At 40.4% G+C, this 27,463-nt stretch overlaps 1 protein-coding gene across 1 annotated transcript in view; it reads left to right on the forward strand.

Moving 5' to 3' along the window:
* NELL1 (neural EGFL like 1) overlaps positions 1-27,202 on the forward strand; it is a 416,591-nt gene extending 389,389 nt beyond the window's left edge. Inside the window, exons 13-14 of the mRNA XM_047823242.1 lie at positions 26,984-27,109; positions 27,183-27,202. Coding sequence (XP_047679198.1) covers positions 26,984-27,109; positions 27,183-27,202 — 146 coding nt within the window. The remainder of the gene's footprint in view (positions 1-26,983; positions 27,110-27,182) is intronic.
* Positions 27,203-27,463: the final 261 nt, after the last annotated feature.

Raw genomic sequence — 27,463 nt, forward strand, 5'->3', positions numbered from 1 at the left:
ACTGGTTTCTTATCAGTTAATTATAGTAATCAAAGATGCAGATACAGACTGCTGTCAGCGTATGTCAATTTTCCCATGAAGGTCTGCAGAAAAACAAGCACCTTTAGTAATTTTCCTCCAATCCATCCTCCCTGTGCTGCCAAATTCATCTTTCTAAAGTACAGTCCAGATGCAGCAATTCTAGCCAAGTGGGGACCTCTGTGGCTTCCCACTACCAGCTGAACAACAAAGGTTAGGCTCTCTTATTTTGGCATAAGACCCTCTGAGACCTGGTTCCAGTGTTATTTCCACCCCTGTCTTATCTCTGCTTATTCCCTTAAAATATAATGTGCTGTCAACAGTGACACTAATTGCTTTTCCCTATATTCTTATTCCCTAAGAAGAATAAGTAATTCCCTAATTGCTTTTCGCCTGTTTTCTTATTCCCTTTCTTTGCTCTCTTAGCTTCGTTAGCCTAAAATGCTTCGTGCTCCCCAGTGTCTGCGTTTAAAAGCCCTTATTCAAGGTACAAAAGCATATGGCGTGGTGTTAGGCATGTGTTAGATTGTTGTTATTAGCTACTCTTTGTTTTCTTATAGCATGCCTTAGTAGAAGAGGGGCTCAGAAAAGTGGAGGGCAAGGCAGAGATGGAGAACTTCAGAGTCCTTGGTACAGGTTGGGTTAGTGGGAATGCAGAGAGCTGGGGCTGGGTTGTGTTGGGCAGCTGGAACCTCAGCCTTAGAGAATAAATATTCAGATGGAGATCATTGAATCACCAGTCTGGCAACAAGAATGGATATCTGACCAGCTCCCAGGTGAAGGAGAAAGAAGAGAGCAAGTTTGTAGATGAGAATTAAGTCAGTGTGTTTTTTATGGGGCCATTGGGGAGGTCAGAAATATCAGAGGTGCAGATCGTGGCATGTTAAAATGGTTAGGTGTGTGGTAGACAGCTGGTCGCGGCCAGCAGGTTACTTAGTGTTACTGTTTGAGGCAGCAGATGACCTGAGATCAGAAGCTGTTAGGAAAGGTTTTGCCCAGGCAAGGATCACTCTTCCCAAACTCGCTGTTAAATTTTCTTTTATAAGACACCTTTGGAAGAAAACTTTGCTTAGGAAAAAAATAACGTGCTTCAAGTCACACTGTTAGTTGTGCCCATTATGGTGCCATTATCGCTAGAGTATACACTGCTCCTTAGAGCACCTCTTACTTCCATTTGTATTATGAATTGTGGTAGGATTCTGGGCCTATCACAGAGTGGAAGGCCCATTCCTTCCAGGAAGAACCTCTTATTTGACTGTAGAAATCTCCCTATAAAGTTATACCTACGGTGGCAGAGACATTCTGACAGTATTGGAAGTTTGCTTCCACCACACCTCTTTACACTTGGGTCTTATTACCAGACCTCACTGCTGTATAATATACTGTAAATTAACACACATTCGATTTGTAAAGATAATTCTCTTGCCAGTGACACAATAAAAATGCACTGTTACTGTTAAAAGCGTTACTGTAAGGTAAACATAATTTTTATAATCTTATTTTGGAATTGCATTTAAAAAAAATACAGAGAGCCTCAAAAAAGACCCGGCATGGCAGTGACATTACTCAGGATTGTGCAGGTTACAATTTGCAAAACTCCAGGGGGTTTGCTGTTCTCATCATAGTTACGGTAGATTTGTATTGTTATTGTGGTTTCCAGGTGGATGACATTGAAATGTTTTGAGAAGGGGTGCCTTTGCCTCGCTTTTTTGTACAAGGTTGTGGTTGCATACAGCAATGAGGTTGTTTTCTGAGCAGCTCTTGAGCTCTGAGGGCCCAGGTATATGAATGTTAAGGTTAGAGTCAAGGATAATTACTTACCCATCACCTCAATTTCCTGGTCCTTCTGGTAGTTTTATTGATGTAAAGTAATGTTCTTCAAGCAACATTTGTTTTTTCTACTGATGGAGTGATTAGAATAACACCTATTGCTTATGATTGTTGGGAAGATAAAACAAAATGACTACATTCTAAACACGGCATTTGGCTCAATAGATGTTAGTTGTATTGATTTATTGATGAATGAGATTGATTCTAAGCTGAGTAGTCCAGGCTTTCCATATTAGGATCAAGGTTTTTTTCTAGCCCAAAGTGGAATGATAGTTTGCTGGGCCAGCTGTGCTGGGATATCAAGTGGGTACAGGCACCAAGGTTATTTCTAGATAGGTGCCATTTGTTAGCAAGTGGTCTATGAGAGACTGCTCATCATCTCACTCTATGTGGTGCCCTTTGTCCTGATGGCCCAAATGCAGTCTACTTGTGTCTCATGACTAATCTTTCTTGCAGCACTGTAGTTGCAAGGGATTGATGGCAGTGTGCGCATACATTCACACCAGGTTAACCATACATCACCTAGAACTTTCTCCTCATAGCAGTGATGGTTAAGGACACAACATGCTTCAAAGTTAGACTGTTTGGGATTGAATCCTAGCTTTGCCCTTTATTGGTATATGGCCTTGGATTAGAACTCAGAAGTGCTGTACTTCAGTTTCCTCATCTATACAACGAGTAGAAGAAGTACTTTTATCTTCCTATGTGGAAATTAAAGGAGATTATTCAGATCGTATGCTTCTAACCATGTCTAACACAAAAATACATGTTAGGTATTCTTAAACACATGTATATACATTATTTTATTCATTAAAAAATTTACTGAGTTCCTATTGCAGTGGTGAACTAGAAAGACAAGATTCCTACTCTCATGGAAGCCACATGCTATGGGAAGAGACAGACCACGAACAAGACAGATCAATGGACCCTATATTTCAGGTGGTAGAGAGGATGAGAAGTGACTGGGGAAGGTGCTGCTTTATCCAGGTCTTCAGAGAGGCCATTTGAGAAGGTGACCTTTGAGTTAAGACCTGAAGGATGAGAAGGAACCAGCTTTGGGCAAAGATTATTCTCGATTATTTTATTCGGAGAGAACCAGAAATGCAGGAATGCACTTCATATGTTGAAAGAACAGATAGAAATTTGGTATCGAGTAGAATTTGCGACAGAATTGTAGGAAAGACAGGTGGGACTTGGGTCATGTAAGGACCATAGAAAACCCATTGAATTTTATTCTAAACATAAAAGGAAAGCAAAGGAAAATTTTAAGCAAGAGAGGGATATAATCTTGTTTTTTTTTTTAAAAATTTTAATGTTTGTTTATTTTTGAGAGAGAGTGCGAGTGGGGAGGTACAGAGAGAGAGAGGGAGACCCAGAACTCGAAGCAGGCTCCAGGCTCTGAGCTGCCTGCACAGGGCTCAATGTGGGGCTTGAACTCAAGGACTCATGCACTGTGAGATCATGACCTGAGCCGAAGGTGGCTGCCCAACTGACTGAGCCACCCAGGTGCTCTGATCTTGTTTTTTAAAAAATAGCTCTGGATCCTTGGAGAGGAGTGGACCTTGAAGGCCAAAAGTAGAAGTGGGAACACCATGAAGCTGATGTAGCTTTTTATATCCTTGAGTTCCTGAAGGGCAACTGCTTCATCTTTCTATCCTCCATGTTTGAAACTCAGTATTGGCTTAGGAAATGCTTGTTGGAAGGAGGAATAAAGGAAATGAATGAGAAACCTCAGTAAATTCAGTGTGTGAGAAGCATCTTTTCCCCCATGGGCTTGTAGACAAGGTCTGTGTCACACCCCAACACCTGCCCAAACCCACTTGTTTTGTTCTCTGTAATGTGACTTGAGTGACTATTCCCAAGGTTAAAAAAAATGGCAAAAGATTTAGAAAGCAGGACAAGAGTGTTCTGTACCCTTTTCCATCCTCTAGACTTTTAAGCGATGAACTTCATGACATTAAGTGGTGGTTTTCATTTTGGGCATATGACGTATTTTAGAATAAGATGATTTTGCTTTTGCAGTCCACTAAAAGCAGCACTAGTGTTTTCTTGTCGCTAAATGTTATCTTTAAGTTCGGAGTAGGTGAGTTTGAGAGACTTTTCGGGTCATCATTGCTGCAGCTATTAGATGGAATTTGAGCTTCAGAAGATACATAGTGGTCTGGACAAAATAATAATCTTGATGGAAGGAAGCAAATGTTAACAGTACTTCTGTATATCTGCATATGTGTGGTACATTTTTTCTCATTAATTATCACAATTACTCTGCAAGGTAGAGTTAGGGTTTCACATAAGGAAACTGAAGCTCAGAGAAGTTTATTTGCTTTAAGCAAAAAAAACCTAGTGAGTAAGCCCAGACTCAAACCTGAATTTGAGCGTAAAGCCTGTATATGTCCTTTCTACCAACTCGTTGCCTCTTCATGGGTAAGCTGTATCCATAAGCTAGACAAATTCTACAGATTTGTACTGATAGCAACAAGTCATTTTTTCTTAACTTCACCCTATCTTATGTTGCATGTACAGTTCAAGTAAATACAATTTTTTTCCCAGCTACAAAGTGAGAAAGTATTAATTTCTTACCACAGACTGCTATTCATAGCTCACGTCTAATTTTTAAAAAAAATGTATCTTCAAAATGGTTATAGAGGTCAGCGTTCACACTTCTTGGGAGATTTGCAGCATTTTTTTTACGTAGAGAGAGACATCTTCCCGTAAGAATTCTCCTCAGCATTTAATTTTTCAAAGAGGTGCAAAGTCCTTCCAAATGCCATAGCTAAAGGTTGTTGGGGGCACGGGGAATTTGAGATCAATTATATGGGTAGCCTGCCTTGATTTATCATTTGAAGATAGCATCTATGTGAATTTAAAGAAAGGCTGGTCAATATCACAGCACAGAGATAGGACACAGCTGGTGTGAGAGTTTTAGAGATAAAAAAAGAAGCGAAGCCCCCTAAGTGGATGGGGGATGGGAAATATATTAAAAATGCTGAGTGACAGCTACTTTAACGTAATTGTTCAGTGTAAAGCAATGCTGAAGCAGGAATTACTCATTTTCAAGTGTCATAATCTCATGTTCATCCTGGACCAATAGCAGAATCAGTCTAAGAGATTGCAAAAGTAAATGTGCATATTAAACATATGGAAATTGGTTTAATTATATTAATATATTTAATTATACTAATACTTTCCATTCTCATCTTCCAGGTGGGTAAAAGGGCATGTATAAAAATATCAAAGCGGTAATCCCTTGAAATTCATACAAAAATTTGAATAGTATTAAATACAATTGTCACTTATATTAGAATGAAAAAAAATTGTGGATAAATCTCTTCCCACCTTTGGACCATGCTATCCCTCTTCTAGTAGCTTTTTCTCATAGTCAGAAAGAGTGGGCTATAAAGCATCCCCCCTCATTTATGATCTCGTTTGTGATACATATTAGTGTTGCCAACTATATAAATTGTGTAGGAAACACAACTCAGTCCAAGACAAAACAAACAAAGCTGTTATTCAAAAACTTGTGGCAAGGGAAGCCATCTGTCATTACTTTGAGTTCTGCTAAAAGGACTCAAAGGTTTTACAAAGGAGAGTCAGTTTTACAGAGTAAAAGGAGGAAAGACTGAGGCAGTCTTTGATTGGCAAGCATTCTATTAAGGTAGGAATTTTGGGAGTGTGGGAGACTTTCTAATTGTTCAGGAGCATTGGTGGTCCTTGGCTTATAGCAAGAGAGCAGTTTAGAGGTATTTCAAGTGAGGAAGGAGTGTTCAGTGTTAGGGATGGAAGGCTTTCTATGGCTGGTTGTTTCTTGGAACAAGTGTGGGCTGAAGAGGTACTTTTTTACAGTCAGATTTTCATGATGGCTCTTATTTGGGGGAGGGGGCCACCGTGGCGGAAAGTTTCTCAATGCTCATTTCTCTGCAGCTGTGGTGGAGGATGGAGGAGGCGGGGCTTCTTGTGGAACATGTTGTATTTATGAATTAACTGTTCATTTCTTAGGTGAGTTCGACTTCCATTCTGCTGCTTCCTGGAGTTTGAGATGTACAATGATAGAGAAAATAAAGGGAGTCCACAAAGAAGAGAAATGGCCTCAGAATGGTGTTCAATGGCCCAGAAACATTTGGTCTCTTCTGGGTTTCTAAAGGCTAGTTCGTCTTCGAAGTATTGAATAGCATCGTTTGTCATGGGTGATGGTGTGGGTGTTAGCCATAAAGTTATGGTTAACACCCTTTTCTAGGAAGGTGAGCAGAAGACAGCCATGATATGAATCATAAATAATGGAAAAGGGCATTGTGGCTCTCCCTATTTGCTTTATCTCTCCAGGTCTAATGGAGGTATTTTGGTTGATGATGTGGTGGCACATTTCTGACAAACAGCAGTGAACCTTGAGGTCAGTGTACCTGAGATTTGTGCTTGGGTCCATCACTTTTCGGCTCTTGACCTTGAACTCATGGAAGGGTCTGATATTTTAAGAAGGGCAAATTAGGGATCAGATCAGTGCCATTAGTGCATAGAACATTTTCTTAAACTTGGGCATTTTTGGCCTACTTACTTGAAAAGTAAATAAGTTTATTTTTTTAATATGAAACTTATTGTCAAATTGGTTTTTATATGGACCTTAACAAACATAATTTTTTTTTTTGAAGTATAGTTGACACACAATATTACATCAGTTTCAGGTCTACAGCATGGTACTTTGACAACTCATTGAACATCTTGATGAGTGTGTCTGATGGGAGATCTTTTCTGTTAGGTGGGATTTGGATGTGAGGCAAAACGTCTAGCTCCTTGGGAGACAAGTCACAAAGTTTCACTTAGATATAGGATATATTCGTTGTGGTAAGAAGAACGCTGTTATAATATGTTACCTCCCAACCAATTGTTCTGTTATTCGGTATAATATTTTTTTCTTTTTTAATTTTTTTTAATGTTTATTTATTTTTGAGACAGAGAGAGACAGAGCATGAATGAGGGAGGGTCAGAGAGAGAGGGAGACACAGAATCTGAAGCAGGCTCCAGTCTCTGAGCTGTCAGCAGAGAGCCCGACGCGGGGCTCAAACTCACGGACTGTGAGATCATAACCTGAGCTGAAGTCGGCCACTTAACCGACTGAGCCACCCAGGCGCCCCCGGTATAATCTTTTTTATGAGAATCATGTACTGAAAGAGCTGGAGCTTCAAAATGGACACAGCTTGCAACCCCCACTCTGCCACTTGCTAGTCATATGGCCTTAGGAAATTGAATTAACTTTTCCAAACCCCAATTTCATTTTCTGTAAAAATGGAGTCCCATAGATTAAAGCTAATGATTACCCACTTCTTGGAACATAATAGCTGTTCAGTAAATTGAAGCTGTTTTTATATGGCATACATGTTATCTTAGCCAATGTCAGGCAGTTTGTGGACCAAATATCTTCTTACTAATAAATCCCCCCATCTCTGAAGGAAGACCTGTTTTGGAGCTGGGAAATAAATCGCATTACTCAAAAGATTTTACCCCGCTATTTAAAAAGCTTAGATGAACACCTCAGAACATTTTCTTAGCATTATAAAATATACCTATGGGAATTTCCAGCTAAGTTGAAAACTGACCTTCATATAACTTTGGTTTAAATAACCCAGTTATGTGAGAAAGGGGACTGAGTGAAAAAAATGAGGTTATTTCTAGAGGTGATAGCAAATGCACAGGAGCATAGATAGGAGTGGGTGATAATCTGTGGAGGTTCATTTTCAATTTTAGAGGCAAATATTTAAAAACGTATTTTTTATTTTTTTAGTTTCCAACTAAGGAACTAAGCAGTAGAAAAAGTATTCATTATAGGACCAGTTCTTATCTGATCATGCTTCTAATTCTGAATTTTATTTTAATATCGAAGATACGCATCATAGGTTTTATCCATGGCTGTCATCCAGGTATCCATACATCCAATTATTCACACTCAATGACTTGTTTTCAAATTTTATTTAGCTCGTATGTGATATTAGGTACTGTTTGTAATGGGTGTTAAAGACAAAGAAGTGTAAGACAGCCTTTGCTTTTGAAAAAATCAGACCAGCAGAGGAGTAGACACCTGTATAAACAATGATGATGTGATTTAACTCTACAGAAGTTGACTTCATCAAAGTTGAGGACATATGGCAGTTCTGTCAGGGTAGGTCCTGAATCAGGAGTGGTATGTACAGGGTGTCATGGAGGACCCAGTGGAAAAACAGAGGATGAGAAGGCGGGGCTTTTTTGTGGAGTGAAATTCAGAATGGGCTCTGAATGGTAAGCCTGTGTTGGCTAAAAGGACAGGTGAGTGGAGCACCCCAGGTTGAAGGGACCGCATGAGGAGTGGCATAAAGTATTCCAAGGTGATGAGGCTTGAATTCGTTTTTGTTTCTTTAAGAATAAGACTTACTGAATAACTTTATCATTCTCTTGATTGAAGTCTGTTATTAGGTCTCAGTAGCTGAGGATTTTGCTCAAGAGTGGCTTGGGTTTGATTGCAAGTTAGGTGGCAGAATAGTAGGGAATGAGGATTACTGGGAAGATAGCTCGGCAGTGAAGAGGGAGCACTCTGAAGCTCCCTGCCTAGCTTTGAATCCTGGCCCTGGTAGGTATTAGCTGCATAATCCCTTCAAGTTACTTAACTATCGTGTGCCTTAGTTTTCCCCGTCTATGAAATGGGATGAATAATGCTACTATTTAAGGTTCTAATGGGGATTAAATGAGTTAATATATGTAAAGAGCTTAGAACAGTGTCTGGCACACAGAAGTACTGTGTACTCCAGTAACAGCAACAGTAAAGCATCTGCCCCCTAGAGAGAATGAGAAAACCTGAGGCCCTTGTGCGTTCCAGGCACACTTCTATAGACATTTTATATATTTGATCCATTCTCAAAAACAATCCAATGTGAGTATTTCTACACAATAGCTCTTTTGTAGATAGATGCCCAAGGTCATATACATAGCAAGGTACTGAGAGAGGGTCTTCATCCAGATCGTTTCATCTGCTGTTAATTCTTGACATGCAGAGACCTCATAGCTAGAGAACTTAGGGGTAGGCAGGCAGTGGGAGGCTCTGGGATGCCAGGAAAAGGTCTAGGATGAGCATACCTGAAAGTGAGGATGTAGGAACAGATTCAATGCAGAAATGTAGGCAGGGAGGCCATGCTCCTCAGAGTGGTCTGGTGGAATTCGATTAGAGAAGAAGCATGTTAGAATCTGAGGTATGTCTTGTTTCCCATGAGGCCTGGGAACAAGGGCAGGGCAGGCAGTGGTGTGCAAGTAAATGTTCAACATCACTGATTGGTTCAGGGATTAAGGGAGCAGACGGCCTTGGTTTTAGAGTTTGTTGATTTCCATGGCTTAAAGACTGCTACCAATATGAAGTCATCGATTAGAGTTGTGAACATAAACAATATGGTCAGATCTCATGAGCTCATTCACACCAGCTGCAGCACCCCACTGACAGTAGGACCCCAGCTCAAAACTCAGATGACAAATGAGAGAGATTATCCTTGCGACCCACAAATTCCATCTTTTATCACCAGAGCAGAGTCTTCTTGTTGGGGATGTGATTGGGGGCTATTTAGTTATCATGATGATGTCGCCACTAGTTCTGCCTCTTCCTTGGTCAAACAACCCTGGAACATTCAGTTTGGTCCCTCAGCAAAGGCTGTACTTGTCAACTGAATGGCTTCGCCAGGACTTTCACATTGCTTACAATCAACTCCTGAGACCACTGGGGCCATATTCCCTCCAATTGCTATCATCTTTACCCACTGCACAAACTGACAGCCTTCTTATCAACTGGCTTTTTTAAGTCCCTATTTCCAATCCTATTTTGTGTGTCCTTTGATCTGATCTTTCCTTCTGCTTCTTTTTCCTCCCATTGCACTGTGTTCTCTGGAAGCTCCACTGCCTTACAAACAAACACCCTCATATCCTCAAAGTCTTTGCAGAATGTCCTTCCATCTTTAGCTTCCTTGAATTCTTCTGGGGATACAGCTCTCCAATGGCTCTCTGAGTGGAGGCTGCATTTTCTTCAACATGTAATGTACCTTGGAGCCCAGATACAGCATCAGCTTTTCCAAAGACAGCTTTGCTGCATCTAGAGTAATATCTCCCTTCCTCATACACAATCTTCTTTTGAAGTCCCAGCCATCTGGTTATAACACCTGCTATCCCTTCTAGTCAGTGACAAATATCCTGGCCACTCCTCCTCACTCACTGAAGTCTTTGGTACCTAGCTACTTGGGCTTTATCTCCATGTGGAGCTGTGCCATTGTTCTGGGCAAAAGTCCAGCCTTGGAGATTTTTATCTTGGAGATTTTACCTTGGAGATTATTATTGCCTTCACTCTCATACCTCTTCATTATGCTCCTGATCTTTATTTTATGAAACTGCTCTATCCCTAATATCATAAACTCTGATCCCTAGGTAGAATCTTTCAGCCTCAAGCTTGTGCACACACTCTTTCCACACATCGACTCACGGCAGCCATACTTCTACCCCCATTCTACTGGTACTGTTAATTTTTTTCCCTTTTAAAGTTTATTTATTTTGAGAGAGAGCACAAACAGGGGAGGGGCAGAGGGAAGGAGAGAGAATCCCAAGCAGGCTCTGCACTGTTAGCATGGCTCCAGGCGAGAGGCTCAAGGACCTTGAACTTCCAAACTGTGAGATCATGACCTGAATTGAAACCAAGAGTCAGATGCTTAACTGAGCCATCCAGGTGCCCCTCTACTGGTGCTCTTCTTAATGTGATCACTGATGCTTCCCTGTCAGATCAATACCCTGCGCATTGCCAGAAGGGTCTTTAAAAAAATGCATCATTGATCCTATCATGCTCTAGTTTAAAACCCTGTCATAATTCTATGTTAATTTATTCATTCATTTTACAAATCCAAGCAATGAACTTAGCAGTCAGAAATTGCTGTTCTCAACACCTGCACACACCTCATTACTGTTTTATTTAGGAGTGACTTAAAAATATTTCTAAATTCCCCTTCCCCCAAACTGCTACCCCTCTAGCAGCTTGTATTTTCATGTAGTGCTGATATCCCCATTGGCCTCAGAAATGAAGTGCACCCTCCTTAGCATGGCGTTGAAGACCTGCCTTGATCTGACCTGTGGTCCCCCTTCCTCATGCTTTCCCGAGTTCTCTCTGGTTCCCCTACTACCTTTCTGTGCTGTGAAGTCACGTTCATTGATGTGTCTACTTCATGCCCTGGGTCTTTCCTTTGGTACTCTCTCTTCCAGGGATTCCTTGCCTTTCCAGGTCTTGCCTTTTCCCTTATCAATCTTGTGAACATTTCTTTGTTTTTTATGACCACTTGTGTCCATGCCCTTTGCTAGATAGAATTGCTCTTTACCTCTGTGTGACTGTTCCTTGCATTATTTCCTCTATGCTGCTTGCAGTGTTCTTCATTTATGCTTCTGTCTCCCCTGAGATGTGGAAGTCCTGACCAAGCTTGCCTTGTCTCTGTAACCACACCACCCAGTATAGCTGGGCCCAGGTGAGCATGCTGTCCCTCAGGAACTCACAGTGAAAACAACTGCCTGCCTTGTCCTGCTCCACCTATGACAGTGTAGCTGTCCTTGGGAAGCCCAGTGGCAATTCCTAGTGGAGATTTTTAGAGAGACTGGATGGTACCATTTGGTAGAACAATCTTCACCTTGAATTAGGTGCTCCAGGGGTGTAGGTATGTAACACCCGAGGAAGAGGCTGCCATGGATTGAACTCTGGTCCTGCTTTCTTTCTCCAGCCTTTTTACCCAGTACATTTTTGTAGGTAAGCATTAGATAGTCAGTACCTTCCAATTCTGTTTCTATCCCCCTTCTCTCTTGCTCACTCTCTCTTCTGTGGAGTGAGGTGGATTTTAAAATTATAAAATTTGTTTGCCACTCTTGAGCATGTCTCTGCTTTAGACCTCGAAATCTATCTAAAAGGACGGATCTCAGCATTTTTTTCTAACCTAGGAAATGCTATTATTATTATCATTGTAACATCACGGGTATTTAAATTTATTTTTCCAAAATTTTTTATTTATCTAAAGTAGGAAGACCAATTCATCTTTATCAGCCTTTAATGTAGTCAAAAATCTTATGTTATTTTGCCACTCCTGAAAGAGCTTTCCACTCAAAACACAGAAATTTTGAGTGTTTAAGCATAGGTGTTGTAATTTTTCACAACGTAGTGGAGTAAGACGTTACAGAACACTCCCCCCACCCCACCACAGGAAACAAAACAAAACAAAACTTCCACTCCATCATGTACTCCAAGCAGGCACACCTGATCCCAGGCAGGGGAAAGGAAAAGTGAATTTGTCTGGGCAGAAGGTGGCACTCTTATTGTCACCAGTGGCACGTAGGGAGCTGTAGGGCGAGGAGGAAAATGACATGCTCTTTTTACTTTGCGAAGGAATGAGTCAAGGCGCCTCAGCTGGCTCAGCGGATGAGTCACTGACAGGCAGAGGACAGTAACTTGAAGGGGTACTCATTATTGCTTGAGTCCCTCAGGCTGACTGGAGAGGAGAGTTGGCCTGGTAGTTTGTCAAGAACATCTACCTTTTAACCAAAAGAGAAGCAGCAGCTAAAGGCATTTATTGAGGTCTGAGATGCTGTGCAAGGTGCATATGTGTGTGATGCAGACTATCTCGTTGAATCTTCACTAAAACACTGTTTCTCAGATGTGGAAACCCAAGTTCAGAAACATTAGGTGACTTTCCCAGAGTAACACTAATTGGTAGCAACGCTGGGATTTGAACTACAATTTCACACATTTTTTTTTTTTTTTCTTTCTTTCTAGCTCTGTGACATTCAGCTGTTCAGGGGCATGGGTCTTTTTTCTTTCCTGAGAAAGGAGAATTGCAGGCTTGGATTTGTCCTGCACAACCCCACTCCCCTTTTTAAAGAACAGCTTTAGGAGTTAATCTACATACCAAAAATTTCGTTGATTTAAAGTCTAAAAATCAGCATATTTTTTGATACACTGCATTATTTTACAAATTGTGAAATATGTATGAAGTAAAATTGTCCATTTTAGCCATTTTTAAGTGGACCATTTTTAAGTGCACGATGCATCACTTCCATACAACACCCAGTGCTCATCACAAGTACATTCTTTAATCCCATCACCTACTTAACCAGCCCCTCTCTCCCACCTCCCCTCTGGTAACCATCAGTTTGTTCTCTAATAGTTTGTTTCTTGATTTCCCTCTTTCATCCCCCCACTTTGTTCATTTGCTTTGTTTTCTTAAATTCCACATATGACTGAGATCATATGGTATTTGTCTTTTTCTGACCGAGTTTTTCACTTAGCATTATACTCTCTAGCTCCATCCATGTTGTTGCCATTGGTAACTTTTCATTTGTTTTTATGGTTGGGTAATATTCCTATGCACGTGCGTACACACACATATATATACATACACAATATACATACACGACACCTTTTTTATCCATTCATCAACCAGTGGACACCAGGGATGTGTCCATAATTTGGCTCTTGTAGATTTTGCTGTTATAAACAATGGGGTGCATGTATCCCTTCGATAATAGCTGCTCACAGGTGTGAACCGATACCTCCTTGTGGCTTTGATTTGCATTTCTTCAATTAATGTTGTTGAGCACTTGTTATTTACTTGTTGGTCCTTTGTATGTCTGGGAAAATATCTATTTAGATTCTCAGGCTAATTTTTAATAGAACATTTTTCTATTGAGTTTTATATATTTTGGATATTAACCCCTTCTCAGAAATGATTTACAAATACTTTCTCCCATTTCGTAGATTCATTTCATTTTGTTGATGCCTTCCTTTGCTGTGCAGAAGCTTTTTAGTTTGATGTAGTGTTTAATTCTGTTTTATGTACTGGGTTTCCAAGTTAGGTATTATTTCAAATAGAGGCAATTCAGTATAGAGAAGTGTTTTGTAAACTTTTTTTTCATTATCTGACCCCTAAGGTGTCTTTGAGACATTTTTTCCTTATCAGTCTCCCATGAAATTTTAATACCACAGAGAATCCATATATCTGTTCATGTATATTTGTCCTTGGGGAAATCACATACTTTTATAATATCTGAGATTTTTTTGCTCTCCCAAGAGCCGTGTTTGTAATCCCTTACAAATGATTTCACCCTAGTTGAGAGCAATGGCATGGAGATTAAAGCACCACGTCCGGAGCCAGGTCTGCCTGGACTTGAGTTCCAGCTCTGCCCCTTACTTGATATGTGACCTTGGGCAAGTTGTTTAGTCTCTCCATGCCTTAATTTCCTTATCTATAGACTTGAGATGCTAAAAAAACCTACTTCAGAGGGTTATTATGAGCATTAAATGAATTGGTATACGCAGGCTGCTGCCTGGTACTTACAGTGAGGGCTACCAGTTAGCTGTCAGTTTTGAAAGAGTTCTTTCATTCAAAAATAGTTTAAGTAATGAACTAAATGGAAACCAGATAATCTTCCATTTCCTGCCTTTTGAGTGGTGGTTTTCATTCTACTTTTGGATTGCGTTTTCAGAGGAAAATGGGTTGAGTCATTATTCTGTGTTTGTTTTTTTCCCTCTTTTCTCCCCATTCATTCATTTTTATATTTTCTTTTTAAAAATTTTTTTTAACGTTTATTTATTTTTGAGACAGAGAGCATGAACAGGGGAGGGGCAGAGAGAGGGAGACACAGAATCCGAAGCAGGCTCCAGGCTCCGAGCTGTCAGCACAGAGCCCGACGCAGGGCTTGAACTCACAAACTGTGAGATCACGACCTGAGCCGAAGTCAGACGCTTAACCGACCGAGCCACCAGGCGCCCCATTTTTATATTTTCTCAACAACCACATTGTATAGGAGTCTGGACTCGGTGATTTTTAAGAAACAGCCTAAATACTATATGGCTTTGATTTTCATATTGGAGTAAATGGATTCATTCAAATGTGTAAGAATTTGGGATTCGGAATAATGTTGATTTCTGTTCAAGAAGATTATTTCATCTAGGGAATCTCATCATGTGGGAAGAAACACACAAGAAGTAGCTTGCCTTCTGAGTACATTCAGCTGATAGTCATTCATCATAAAGATGCTGGAACACAGGTATTAGTTTTATTGAATCCAAGTTGGGTTCATTAACTATATGCTCATATGTCTATAGGACCCTGTTTATTTGTGTAATTCACAGTCTGGTATTTAATCACTGGTTAATTTGATGCTGTAGTGAATCAGTAAACTTCTGGTACCAGATCATTTATTTTTAAAAGACTAAAGCCTGTGCACTTTATTTTGACTGCATGGGAAGAGTAGTGAATAAATAATTTGGTCCCTTGTGACTACAGGAAATTGCTATTAATTAAATGGCAACCAAGGAAGGTAGATATTGAGAAGAGGGAAGCTAAGGTGGCTTGTAGGGAAGAAGAATAGATTAGATGCCAAGGGTTCAAATTCCCTGAGGTCACCTTCCAGCTGGTTAGCCTCTTATGCCTCCATAGGACAAAAATATGAATATATGCCTATCTGTATGGTACTTGTGAAGAGGAAATGAATACATGCAAAGTACTTAAAATGATGCTTGGCACAAAGTAGTGACCAATACATTTTACTCACTATAAAGAATAGTTGCAACCAGAGATAAGAGGATATAGATGGCTTTGCCAGTGGTATGACACTTTCCCATCTCATTTACTCTTGGGTGACTTTCCTTTATCTTTGTAAAGCAAGAGAATAGCTGGCCAACATCTCCCCATTTCGCCCATATCCCAGCCCCTGAAAGCCACCATTCTAGCCTCTGTTTCTATATGACTTTTTAAAAAATTCCATATATGAGTGGTATTGCACGATTTTTTGTCTTTCTCAATTTATTTTGCTTAGCATAATAACCCTCAAGGTCCATGCATGTTGTCTCAAATGGTAGGATTTCCTTTTTTCTCATGGATGAGTTATATTCCTTTGTGTATCTAGGTATATACACCATCTTCTTTATCCATTCATCTTTTGATGATTTAAAAGTACCAACTTCCAGTTATAAGATGAATAAGTTCCTGGTATCTAATATACAGCATGCTGATTCTAGTTAATAATTTCATATATTTGAAAGTTACTAAAAGAGTAGATGTTAAATCTTATCACCACACACACACAAATGGCAGTTATGTAATGTGATAGAAGCATTAGCTAAGGCTATGGTGGTAATCATTTTGCAATATTTAAAGTGTATCCTACTTTATGTTTTACATCTTAAAGTTACACAATGTTATATGTCAATTATATCTCAATAAAGCTGTGGAGGAAACAAAGATTTGCTGCCTAATTCAATCAGTGATAAGAGAAGGTGATCAGCATTTTATGAAGACATTCTGTTGCCTTCTCAAGACTCAAATACCTTGTGGGTGAATTTTTCCCCTTGTTGGAATTAGTCACTTCTTTCTGTAGTAGAACTTAGGTTGCACTAACAAGCTTCATGTTCATGTGACTGTCTCTCTGCTAGATTTGATTCTTTTGGGGCTGGCTTTTTTACTTAGCATGAAAGCCAGAAAACAGGGACCACATCCCTCTGACCTTTGGATCTACTGCCTATGGAGTCCAGCAGTCTCTTAATACCTCTTGAATTTCCTTTCCCAAAGGTAGGGAAGACAAGAGACCATTGTAGCTTCTACATTTCCAGTGTTTTCTTTGGTTAATCCAACTGATAACTCATGAGAAAACCCTGGACCTCTTTGGAAGAACTCACTGATTTTGTTGGTACCATTGGCTGAAGTAGAATTCAGATACTGATGGATTCAGATAGGCTGGGCACAGCCTGAGGCCAAAAGTAGATTAACTTTCACTCACTGTGCTGCTTTCCTTGCAGACACTCCGAATAAGGTTATGGACACTCTCAAAAGTCAGAATGTCAGGCTGGGAAAAAATCTGAGGGTGCTGTCTTATAATACTTTCGCGCTGTCAGCTAGAAATTGGTATGCTTTGATTTCCAATGGCACAAAGAGATATGTTGTTTTATGACAAAATTTGATTCTGAAATTGAGCACAGTAGGGAAAATAAACATATTAGCATGATTTTTTCAAATATCTGACAGAGCTATGTTTGGAAAATACATTTAAATGTCAGAAAATCCAACAATCTAATTTCTGCGTTATGGTGTATTTAACTATAAAAACACTCCTTTACTATGCATGTGATGACCAAAAGGTTACTTGAATTTTTAATCTGCAAATATTTGACTTGGCAGGCGAGCTATTTGTTTGACACATACCTTAGAAGATGATGTAAAAACCCATTTCACCAGGCAACAGAGAAATTTAACAATTTCATTAGCTTTGGAGCTGCCATAACAAAATGGTACAGATTGGTGGTTAAATAACAGAAATGAATTGACTCGCTCTCCTGGTGGCTAGAAGTCTGAGATTAGGGTGCCACCATGGTTGGGTGTCTTGTGAAGGCTCTCCTGGCCAGCAGCTTATTGTCTTCTCCTTGTGTCCTCACATGGGAGAAAGCAAGGGTGTAAGCTATCTAGAATCTCTTCTTTTTTTTTTTTTCAGTATATGAAATTTATTGTCAAATTGGTTTCCATACAACACCCAGTGCTCATCCCAAAAGGTGCCCTCCTCAACACCCATCACCCACTCTCCCCTCACTCCCACCCCCCATCAACCCTCAGTTCTCAGTTTTTAAGAGTCTCTTATGTTTTGGCTCTCTCCCACTCTAACCTTTTTTTTTTGTTGTTTTTTTTTTTCCTTCCCCTCCCCCATGGGTTTCTCTTAAGTTTCTCAGGATCCACATAAAAGTGAAAATATACAGTATCTGTCTTAGAATCTCTTCTTCTAAGAGCACAAATCTCATCTTGAGGCACCACTCTCATGATGTTATCGAAACATAATTACCCCCCCAGAGGCCCCGTCTCCAAATACCATTGTATTGAAGGTTAGGGCTTCAGCCTATTTGGGGGGACACAGTTCAGTCCATAGAGATTATCTAGACACCTCCCTGGGTTGTCTTGTCATTTCCCCCCTTCTCTCTCCTTCTTTTCCTTCTTTCTTCCTTGTCCTCCTCCTCCCTTCTTGCCTTCCTTCCTCCTTTTCTTCCTTTTCCTCCTTTTCTTCCTTTTTTCCTTTCTCCCTTCTGTACCTTTTTTCTTTCTGCCACTAAAGCTCCTTGTGATAACGTGCTTTAAGGAATAGGCATTCGTGGATTGAAGCTGATAGATACATTTTGCCTCATTTGAAGTATTTGGGGAAAAACTGGAGCAAAACTTCTAAAAAATTAATGCTTGGATATGCAACTTCTCTAGAAGGATCATAGATCTAGCCCACAATCTCTGAGAGGTAGTACTCTAGAGTGAAGAGTATAAACTCTGGACCCATCCTACCTGCTCTGCTGGCAGTTCAGGAGTATCTCTTAGCTATGTGACTTGAGACAATTTACCAAACATTCTCTTTCTTTCTTTCTTTCTTTCTTTCTTTCTTTCTATCTATCTATCTATCTATCTATCTATCTATCTATCTATCTATCTATCTATCTGTCTTTGAGACAGAGAGTGACAGAGCATGAGCAGGGGAGGGGCAGAGAGAGAGGGAGACACAGAATCTGAAGCAGGCTCCAGGCCCTGAGCTGTTAGCACAGAGCCCAACACGGGGCTTGAACTCAGGAATGGTGAGATCATGACCTGAGCCTAAGTTGGACACTTAACTGACTGAGACACCCAGGCGCCCCCCAAACATTTCTAAACTGTGCTTAGCACATAGTAAGTGCTATGCAATGATGTCCCTTATTACTCCATCATGGCATTATCCAGAAGGAGCTCTGATTGTCCACAGTCCAAACTCTTGCTGTCATCTTTCCACCACTGAGGTTCAGTGTCCCTTTTTATGTGTTATTGGCCTCATACTGTGCTTTTTCCCTATAAAAGAGAGCCATTTCTTTGTTCTTGGAAGTAGGAAAATAAGATAGATGTATGTTTTATGAATAATGAGAGACTTTATTTCTTTGTGGGAGGGGCGTATTTTGCATAGATATCAGCTACCTGGCTTCTGTTAGGCATTTTGTTTATATTCCTAAATTCTGTAGGCATTTTATTTTTCTCCCCTTGCTTCAGAAGAAAACTGTAATTATAGAGAAACATGGAACATTGGATAAAGCACTAGTTCACAGCTAGAAGACCTTGATTCTGTTATCAGCTCAATGATTATCTGTATATGTTTGGGGCTCTGTTTCTATCTTCTCTGGGCTTCTGTTCCCTCATCTGAAAAAGGGCATAATCCTATTTTTTCTGCCTGACTGGATTTTTATAAGTGCAAGTCAGAGATAAAATAGGCCCCAACTTTAAAAAAATATCCAGTATGACACAGATGGAGAGTATTCACAATTCTAATATAACAACTGACTGGCCAATGGCACCATGTTTTTATAAGTCATGATGTCTGCGAAGACAGGAGATTAAAGTCTGGTAGAATTGCTCTGCAAGTTACCTTACTTGTCTATGGAGAATTTGCCCAGATCCATGCTTTTTGTGAATATATGTTTGCTAGTTCTGGCTGCTTTTGGTTTGCAGGGGAGATGCCAACTCAGTTGATACAGTTAATGAAAGAACAGTGAGAAGACTTAGGTCATCTGAATAGTATTTTCTAGGACCTGTATCTTGGGAAAGGCATCTGGAGCATCTGTCAACTTCTTAAAACAGGAGAAGAGATGGGTAGCTCAAGAGAAAGTGCTTTGGAAGCAGGCTTTTATGATCTGTGGACAGAAAAACTTGAATATGTCAAGAACTTTAGAACAGGGAACTGATAGGCTTTAGATACTCTCTGGTCCAAGTCCCTAATTTTATATATGGGAAAACCAAGGTCTAGAGAAGAAGAAGTGACCTTCCAGGGCTATAGTTAGCTAACAGAAAAAGCAGGAGGATAGCTTTACTCTTGACTGTCATTCCAGGGCTCTTGGTCCAGCAGTCAGAGTGGAACAAATATGCTTCTTGGAGTCACCGAGATCTGAGTTGAAATTCTAGGTACCCTATATGTAGTTGTTGATGCTAGTGCATGGGATGGGAATAATGAGATAGGATCTCCACAGTGCTTGATACAGAGCACAGTCTCAGTAAATCTTGCTTTTCTTTCCTCTTTCTGTTTCTTTTTTTAAATGTGCATGAAGAGTAGGCATAACCACCTCCCACCAACCCCCTGAGTCCAACCTTTGGACGTTGCCTTTTTCTAGGAAATTCTTAGGAGCAAGTCTGAGTAGATCACACATTTTTATTAAAAGAATTATTTACATTTGCTTCTGTCTTTGCTACCCAGACCTTGAACTCTAATTTAATGATGATAATGCCAAATTTGGGTCTGTGTTTGCTCTGAACTCTTATGCAGATGGAGGCTGGTGATGTATGAAGAATCATTACACCACATCAAGTTTTGTTTTAAAGTCCATAAGTACACCTTTTTAAAATGAAAACAAACTACTTCACCATCCTGGGGAGGGACATAAATCATGTATTTTTATTACCTCAAAAGACCACCAGAAGATGAGCTCTAATATTTCAAAGGTGACAAGCAATCTATACGAATAAATCGTAATTCGAGGCCCATTAAACTCGAGCTGATATATACTGCAGTCGGGTTTATAGATGTTTCTCTAAAAATATTAAAAAGAAGAAAACAACCAGCCTTTTTGTCTCTAGTTTCTAATTCTATAGGAGGCAATCAGTCTTAAGCTACCAGCATAAAGACTGTATCAAGCTGTGGGCTAAAAAAGCTGGGAGCAGAAGGCGCCTACCTGGTTTGGGGCTCCGGGTCACTGGAGCCTTAAGTGTGAAAGTGTTAAGATCTCTTTAAAAGAGCCAAAGAAGCAGTGATACATGATGTAGCATTGCTATTTTAACAGAGTGTAACACCAGACCAAATGTTATGAACGGCATTGCACGCAGACCTAGAATTTGAAGATCTTCTTGTTTACATATGCTTCCTGGCAGCATCAGGTGTATGTAATAGAGTCCTAGGATGGAATTGTTAGTGAGGGCTAGAACTGGCACCGTGAGAACAGTGCCCACTTTGAAGTCAGACTATGTGGATTTAAGCCCAGGCTCTTATGCTTACTGACTTCGTGCCTTGGGCAAGTGACCTAATAATCTGAGCCTCAGTTCCCTCATCATGGTGTGGGGCTACCTACTTAATTCAAGAGGAATACATGAAGTGATGAGATGCCATCTGTGAAATACCTAGCATAGTATCTGATACAAAGAAATGACAGCTATTTATTGAGGATTAGTCAGGTGCCGGGGGGCTGTTCCTAATTTTATCCTATGAGGTTACATACATTGAACCTCTTACTCATTTTGGTATTACCCTGGGTCTAATGGTGTGGGGTTTTTTTTGTTTTGTTTTGTTTTTGTTTTTAGTCCATTCATCCCTCCAGTAGTCAGGTTAACTGTGGTTCTTCTTATAACAACTTCCTAGATGGTTTGAGACGTTTATTAGCTTGAACCTGGACTGGAGTGTGTCCAACTCACACCTTGAGGTTCAGCCTCAGGCTTAGCCTTTTCTTGTCTTCTGGTTTTTGGGTGAATATCACACCTGAGAAAGAAATCTGCTTCAGGTAGAGCATCAGCACCACCTGGACAAAGGTCGGATGGCTTTCAGGTTAAAATCTTTGGTGCTTTGGGTCGTATGCAGTTTCTTTCTCTGAGTTTCAGTTCATTCTTTCATTAGGCAGTTGTGTTCGTGTGTTCATGTGCTTGTTTTTGTAATTATTCATTACCTTTCAGAATCTTTGTGAACAATAAGCCAACGTTCGTCTTAGGCTCATTTTAAAAATCTCAGCTCACTAGTTCTCAAGATTGTTTTCTTAGGATATCTCAATTCTCTGAAGATGTTTGTTAATTCTGTTTTGATTCTTTCTATAATCAGATTTGCTTTTGAAGCACTCTTGAGTCCTACTGAAACTGTCTGCAGGGTTGTGCCTTTCCCTGACGATAGAGAGGCAATTTTTCTTTTGGCAAATGTGTTGCCATTCTATCTCCAGCCCCATCCTAAAACCAGGGAAGTTCTCAATTCCTTCCTTGCTTTTAGCTCCTCGTCCCAAGGGAACCAGCTAGCTGATTCTAAACACTTTACAGTTTTTTTTTTCCTCCCCTCTGCATTAGTTATACCACGAGGTGGTTTTTATATTTGGTGTTTGCATGATGGGGGATAAGCAACAAAGATAAGGTTGTAACAGTTGAATTTTCTGGTACATTCGTCAACCTTTCTGCTTTATTTGGTGCTGTCTCTTTCTGGAATGGTACCTGGAAATTAGGACATATGCAAGAGCTGAGATTATCAGTGATATGAATTGAAAACGAAACCAACTGAAAGACACTTCACCATAGCAGCAGGGATGTATGACCCGGGGTCCTGTGTGAGACCCCATGCATGTAGAGAGTAAAGGTTTGGCAAGTCTATGGGAGAAATTCTCACTGGGGTTTTCTCACCATCCCCTTGTTCTGTTTTTGAAAATAGTTTTATTTAGGGCCTTTGAAATCTATGAAAAAGAGCAATGGTTCGGCTGTTTGAATCAAAATAAGCTTGTTGCAGCCAAGTAAGTCCTTCAAACCTAGATGAGGCAGATACCTCTCATTAGTTATCCAGAGGCCTCAGGGAAATGAAGCAGGAGTTTCTCTCTGGGTGGAGCTGACAAGGGTCCATGACAGGGAAACACTCATTGCAGTCAGCAGCCTGGTTGGTGGCTGTGGCCCATGGGCTGAAGATTGAATTGCCTCTAAGGCAAGTCCTGACTAGTTTCTCATCTTAAAGAATGCCTGGGCACCCCGGCAGAATGAGATGGAGTTCAGTGTGGCCGTCTCTCTGTGAGTAAAATACCAACGTGTTTAGCCTTCAGCTTGCCCAGCTCCGATCCATTTTCTTCAGTACAGCTGACTGATATTTTAAAAACAGAAATTGGTTTATGTCACCACCCTGATTAAAGTCTAGACTCCTTCCCATGGCCCACAAGGCTCAGCAGGATCTGGCCTGAGCTTATCTTTCCAGTTGTACTTTAAACAGACAAAGCTCCTTCCTCTAATGCTTCTCATTCTTCTCTGTCTGGTATGTTATTCTTCTCCCCTTTACCTGTTGGACCTGTGTTTTAGGTCTTGGATGAAGCCTCACTTCCACAGAGACTGCTTCTCTGGCCCTCTCAGCCTGGATCAAAGCCCCCTGGTAAAAGATCTCACATTCTTGGTAGGACTTAACAAGTTTTGCTCAATGTCTTGCCAGGCTGTGAGGTTTGTGGTGGCATTTTGTTCATCCTCTGCTTCAGGGCTTAGCAGAGGGCTAATTAATGTTCACGACTCAGTGATTCTCTCCCTTCCTGACTCTGCACAGACAAAAAGTTTAGTCTCTGTAGTTTCCCTTCTTTCCCCCCACCTCCAGTCTCTACGTGGTGAATTTCTGTGCATCTTTTAAGATCAAGCTTAAGGATCTCATTTTTGAGATGCTGTTCTTAGTCACCCTCTATACCAGCCAGGGTGGGCTCGATGGCTTAAATCAGTGAAAGCATATTTCTAGTTCATGCAACATGTTCACCAAGCTTGTCTGGTTGCCTATGCCTCACTCAGGGACCCAGGCTCAAAGAGTCTCCATCTTTGTGCTGCCATGGTTTCCAACGCCAGAACAAGAAAATGTGGTAAGTCAGGCGCTGGCTCTTAATGTTTCCACCTGGAAGTGTTGTGCTTTGTTCAGACTTCATGATCACTCATACAGCTCTGCTTAGCTTCCAAGAGGATGGGGAAGCACAGTTGTGTGATGTGCTCAGGAGGAGGAAAACTGTTAATATCTGTTCGATGAACAGCACTAATGCCAACCAACTTCCTCCAGTGCCTGGCTTCTCTTGGTGTTCCCAGCCTCTCACTTACAATGATCTATTCTTCCACTCCCCCATAGTCCTGGGAAAGATCTTGTAATCATCAATAACTGAATCACTTTCAAAATATTAATGTTAGGCACACTGCTTTGTAACCCCTCCTCTAGCTTTCTAGCTCATGTGTTCTAGACCCTCACTGTAACTACACCTTGCCTCCATTAGGATTGCTGAGGCAGTTTGGGTTCCCCCAGAAGCAAACTTGGCAATGGAGACTGGAGTGCAGGAAGTTTATTAGAGAGTGCTATAGGGATGAATGCCTCTGGGGAAGGGAATAATGTAGGATTGGGCAGAGGGAAAAGTTAGCAAAGTCTCACTGAGTGCTCTGAAATCTGGATGGTCCTTTAGAATTCTCTTGAGTTCGGGATGAATGAGAACTAGTCTTTGTAGGTCGCTCCCAGGATTCAAGTGTGACTGTGACTGTATAATCTCTCATTGGCCAAGGACAATTTCCTTAAAAGGATAACAGCTGAAGATTGTTAGCAGGCAGTACTCCCCTTAGCTGGGGGATTAAATTCTTTAGTTCTGAAGTGAGATCTCAGGAGTGTAACACAGTGTCCATCCACCCCTAATTTTAATGCATTTACAGCTGTCTACCTCCTTCTTCATGTCCTCACATCTCTCCTCAATAGCCGAGATTCCTTCCTATTTCATTATCGTCACCTCTTTCTTAGTACCCTCAATTCCCTCGTATCTGTCTTTACCCATTATATTTGCATAAAAACTCCTTTAACTTTCCACCTACCGTGCTATTGCCCCAAAATATCTGAATGAGACTGAAGAAAACACATGGCCATGCTGACTGCTGTCACTTAATGCACTTTTGACTGCAAATCGCAGTAGCTCTTCAGCCACCTTCCCACATGCTCTAGTAAATTTTTGTTCCTTTTTTTCAAAACGACTGTTTTTTAATACCATTTCCTCTCTCCTTAAATATCCGATATGCCCTCCCTTTCTTGATTCTCAAATGTTACCCTCTCTTTGCATTTCACTGAGAAAATAAAAATAAGTGAGGGAGAACTACTTTGTCTTCCAGCCACCAAATATGCCAGCCATCTCCACCTCTTTGCTTCTCTCAGCTTCATTCTTGTTTTGAAGGTGATGTGTTCCATCTGCATGCTGGAGCACAGTCCCTCTTGCCTTCTTCCCCAGGACTTTGCTCCTACAGTGATCTCTTTCTTCAACATCATCAGTTCGCTTCACTTGTATTGAATCCTTCCCAACAGCCTGCAAATGTGCTGTGATCTCTTCCATCTGTAAATAAGATTCTCTCTACACCAAGTCTCCCCAGAGCTGTTCCTCCATTTTTCCTTATGGGAAAAAAAAATCTCAAAAAGTTTGCCTTGTTTTTCTCTCTTCCCTCATCTTCCATTCTCTCTTTAATGGACTCCAGTCAGGCTTTTCTCTACCACTTTCCCAAATCTACTCTTATTAGGTCAAGGTCAGCGGTGAACTACTTCTTGCCAAATCCAGTGGTTAGTTATGTCTTTATCTTATTCAGCAGGTGACAAAAATAATCGTTAGTCCTTTCCTGAAATACTCCTCTCGACTTTTATGGTATCCACCGGTGTGTGAAGCAAAAATGCTTCAATGATGCCAGGAACCGACTTGTTAAAGGAATTCTAATGTCCTGGGTGCCAGAGAGATCCAAACCATATCTCATGCTCATGTGCAGCTACTATTCTGTCTTAAGTTTGTGGGAGAGTTCCCTCCACACCTTAGCTTGATGTAATCTTATTATATAGTTTTAATATTCCTTTTGTCCATTTATTTTAATTGTGCATTGTCTTGGATCATCTTTGAAAGCACATGATCTTGTGCAAGTATAACACTTGGTTTATTGCCTGAATCATTTCTCTAATTTCTGGTGTTTTGTTCTTTATAGTTATGGAAGTCTTGCTAACTGCAAGTGTCCTTCTAGGACCTCGATTACTGCACAATAACTTTTGTTTATAGGCTGAGAGATGTTTAGTGCTGAAAAGAATCTGGTGTTACTTCAGTGGTTTTATCAGGAAGTAAGTCAATCTACTTTTACTTTTAATATAGATAAGTGAGATTATAGGTGTTTTTGTCTTCTGTTTCTACACATGAAGCATATTAGGACTTCAGTGATTACCTTAATAGTAACACTGTGGTTGACTATCATCTTCAAGGTGCTTTCATTAAGTAAATCATCATAAACGATTGACTTCTGAGTTCCACTCCTGGGTGTAGCATGTTCTAACAGGATGGTATATATTTTTGCCACATATTTAACCTCTTTAAGCCTCAGTTGTCTACACTGCAAAATGTGGGTAGTGCTGTACTGTGATCGTGGAGTTGTTTGTGGATTAAATTAGATAAGGAGTTTAAAGATGTAGGTTCAGAACTGGCCTGCATGACCAATTCACGAGAATTCTGGAACTCATACTGGTTGAATGGAAGTCACAGGCTAGTCAGTGGAAGAACCAGAACCAGAACTCACATTGTCTGTCTTAGGTTCTTACACTGTGCAGCTCCCCCTTCCTCTCCTTCACACATAAGCAGTCTGAGTAAAATGAATGTAAAGCCATTTCTGAAAACAACTTCCAGAAAAGACTCAATTAAACTCTGTACTAAGGTCGTAGGTGATTCTAATTCTTCCCATGAATGCTTATGAGAAAGTAGGGGATGCTCTGACCTCTGTTCCAGAAAGAAAAAGATGTTTTTGCTAAATCAGCCCATTATTCTGTCTCATGGGATGAATCTCCAGGTCAAGGGATGAAAGGCATCAGTTTGCATTAGACCACAGCTGCTGTCTGTATTCAAAATACACCATGGGATAAACTGGCTGCACCATCATTTTTTAACAGATGGATTAAAGCATGTCTTAGTAAGACACATGAGCAGAGAAGCCTGGATTCCCTTGATCTCCCTGATAAAAGCTACACCATGTACAGTGGACATCTAATAAATATTAATTGGTACCAACTCATTGGACATAGAACTCCTTGATTTTGGATGTTTAAATCCAGCATCCTCCGTGGTGAGGGATTAGTAATAGTAGATTCAGTCTTCATACCTCTAGGCTTCTTAGCTGTTGCGTCTCACTGTGCCTCTTTCTGGAAATACTTTCAGCTCAAGATAGGATCTGATGCACTTGAATGCAGCTGAATTTGCATTTAAGATTTTGTGTTTAATGCATCTTGCATTTTCTCTTAGCTTTGTTGGGCATTTGCCTTTTTAAATTTCATTGCAACATGGTTACATGATAGTTCCGTCATTCACCTCACTGTGATATTGCTTCTTTTTTTCTTTTTCCTCCTTCAGATATTGATGAGTGTGCAGCTAAGATGCATTACTGTCATGCCAATACTGTGTGTGTCAACTTGCCTGGGTTATATCGCTGTGACTGTATCCCGGGATACATTCGCGTGGATGACTTCTCCTGTACAGGTGAGACTGAAGAACCAACACTGTTTTTCTGATTCAGCCCTTCTCTTCCCCATCTGTGTTTTGTTAAATTTAGATCCAAGTGTTGTCACCTAATTGGTTTTTCTCTTGCATTATTTTACCCTCACCTTTAGAGAAAAAAGTGATAAAAGAAATTTGATCTGCGCAATTTATTTCTACTCCTAATATCTCTGTGTGTGTGTGTGTGCGCGCATGCATGCTCGGGTCTTTGATTTGAATTTGAAGTCCCCCGTTGCCTATAGTAACATTGAGGGACGTAGAGACATCAGTTTTAAGAATAGAAAAGTATCAATCTATTTTCCTTCCATCATGATGAAATGTTTTCATATATAAGAA

The sequence above is a fragment of the Prionailurus viverrinus genome, chromosome D1 (genome assembly GCF_022837055.1).
Source record: "Prionailurus viverrinus isolate Anna chromosome D1, UM_Priviv_1.0, whole genome shotgun sequence".
NCBI lineage: Eukaryota > Metazoa > Chordata > Mammalia > Carnivora > Felidae > Prionailurus > Prionailurus viverrinus.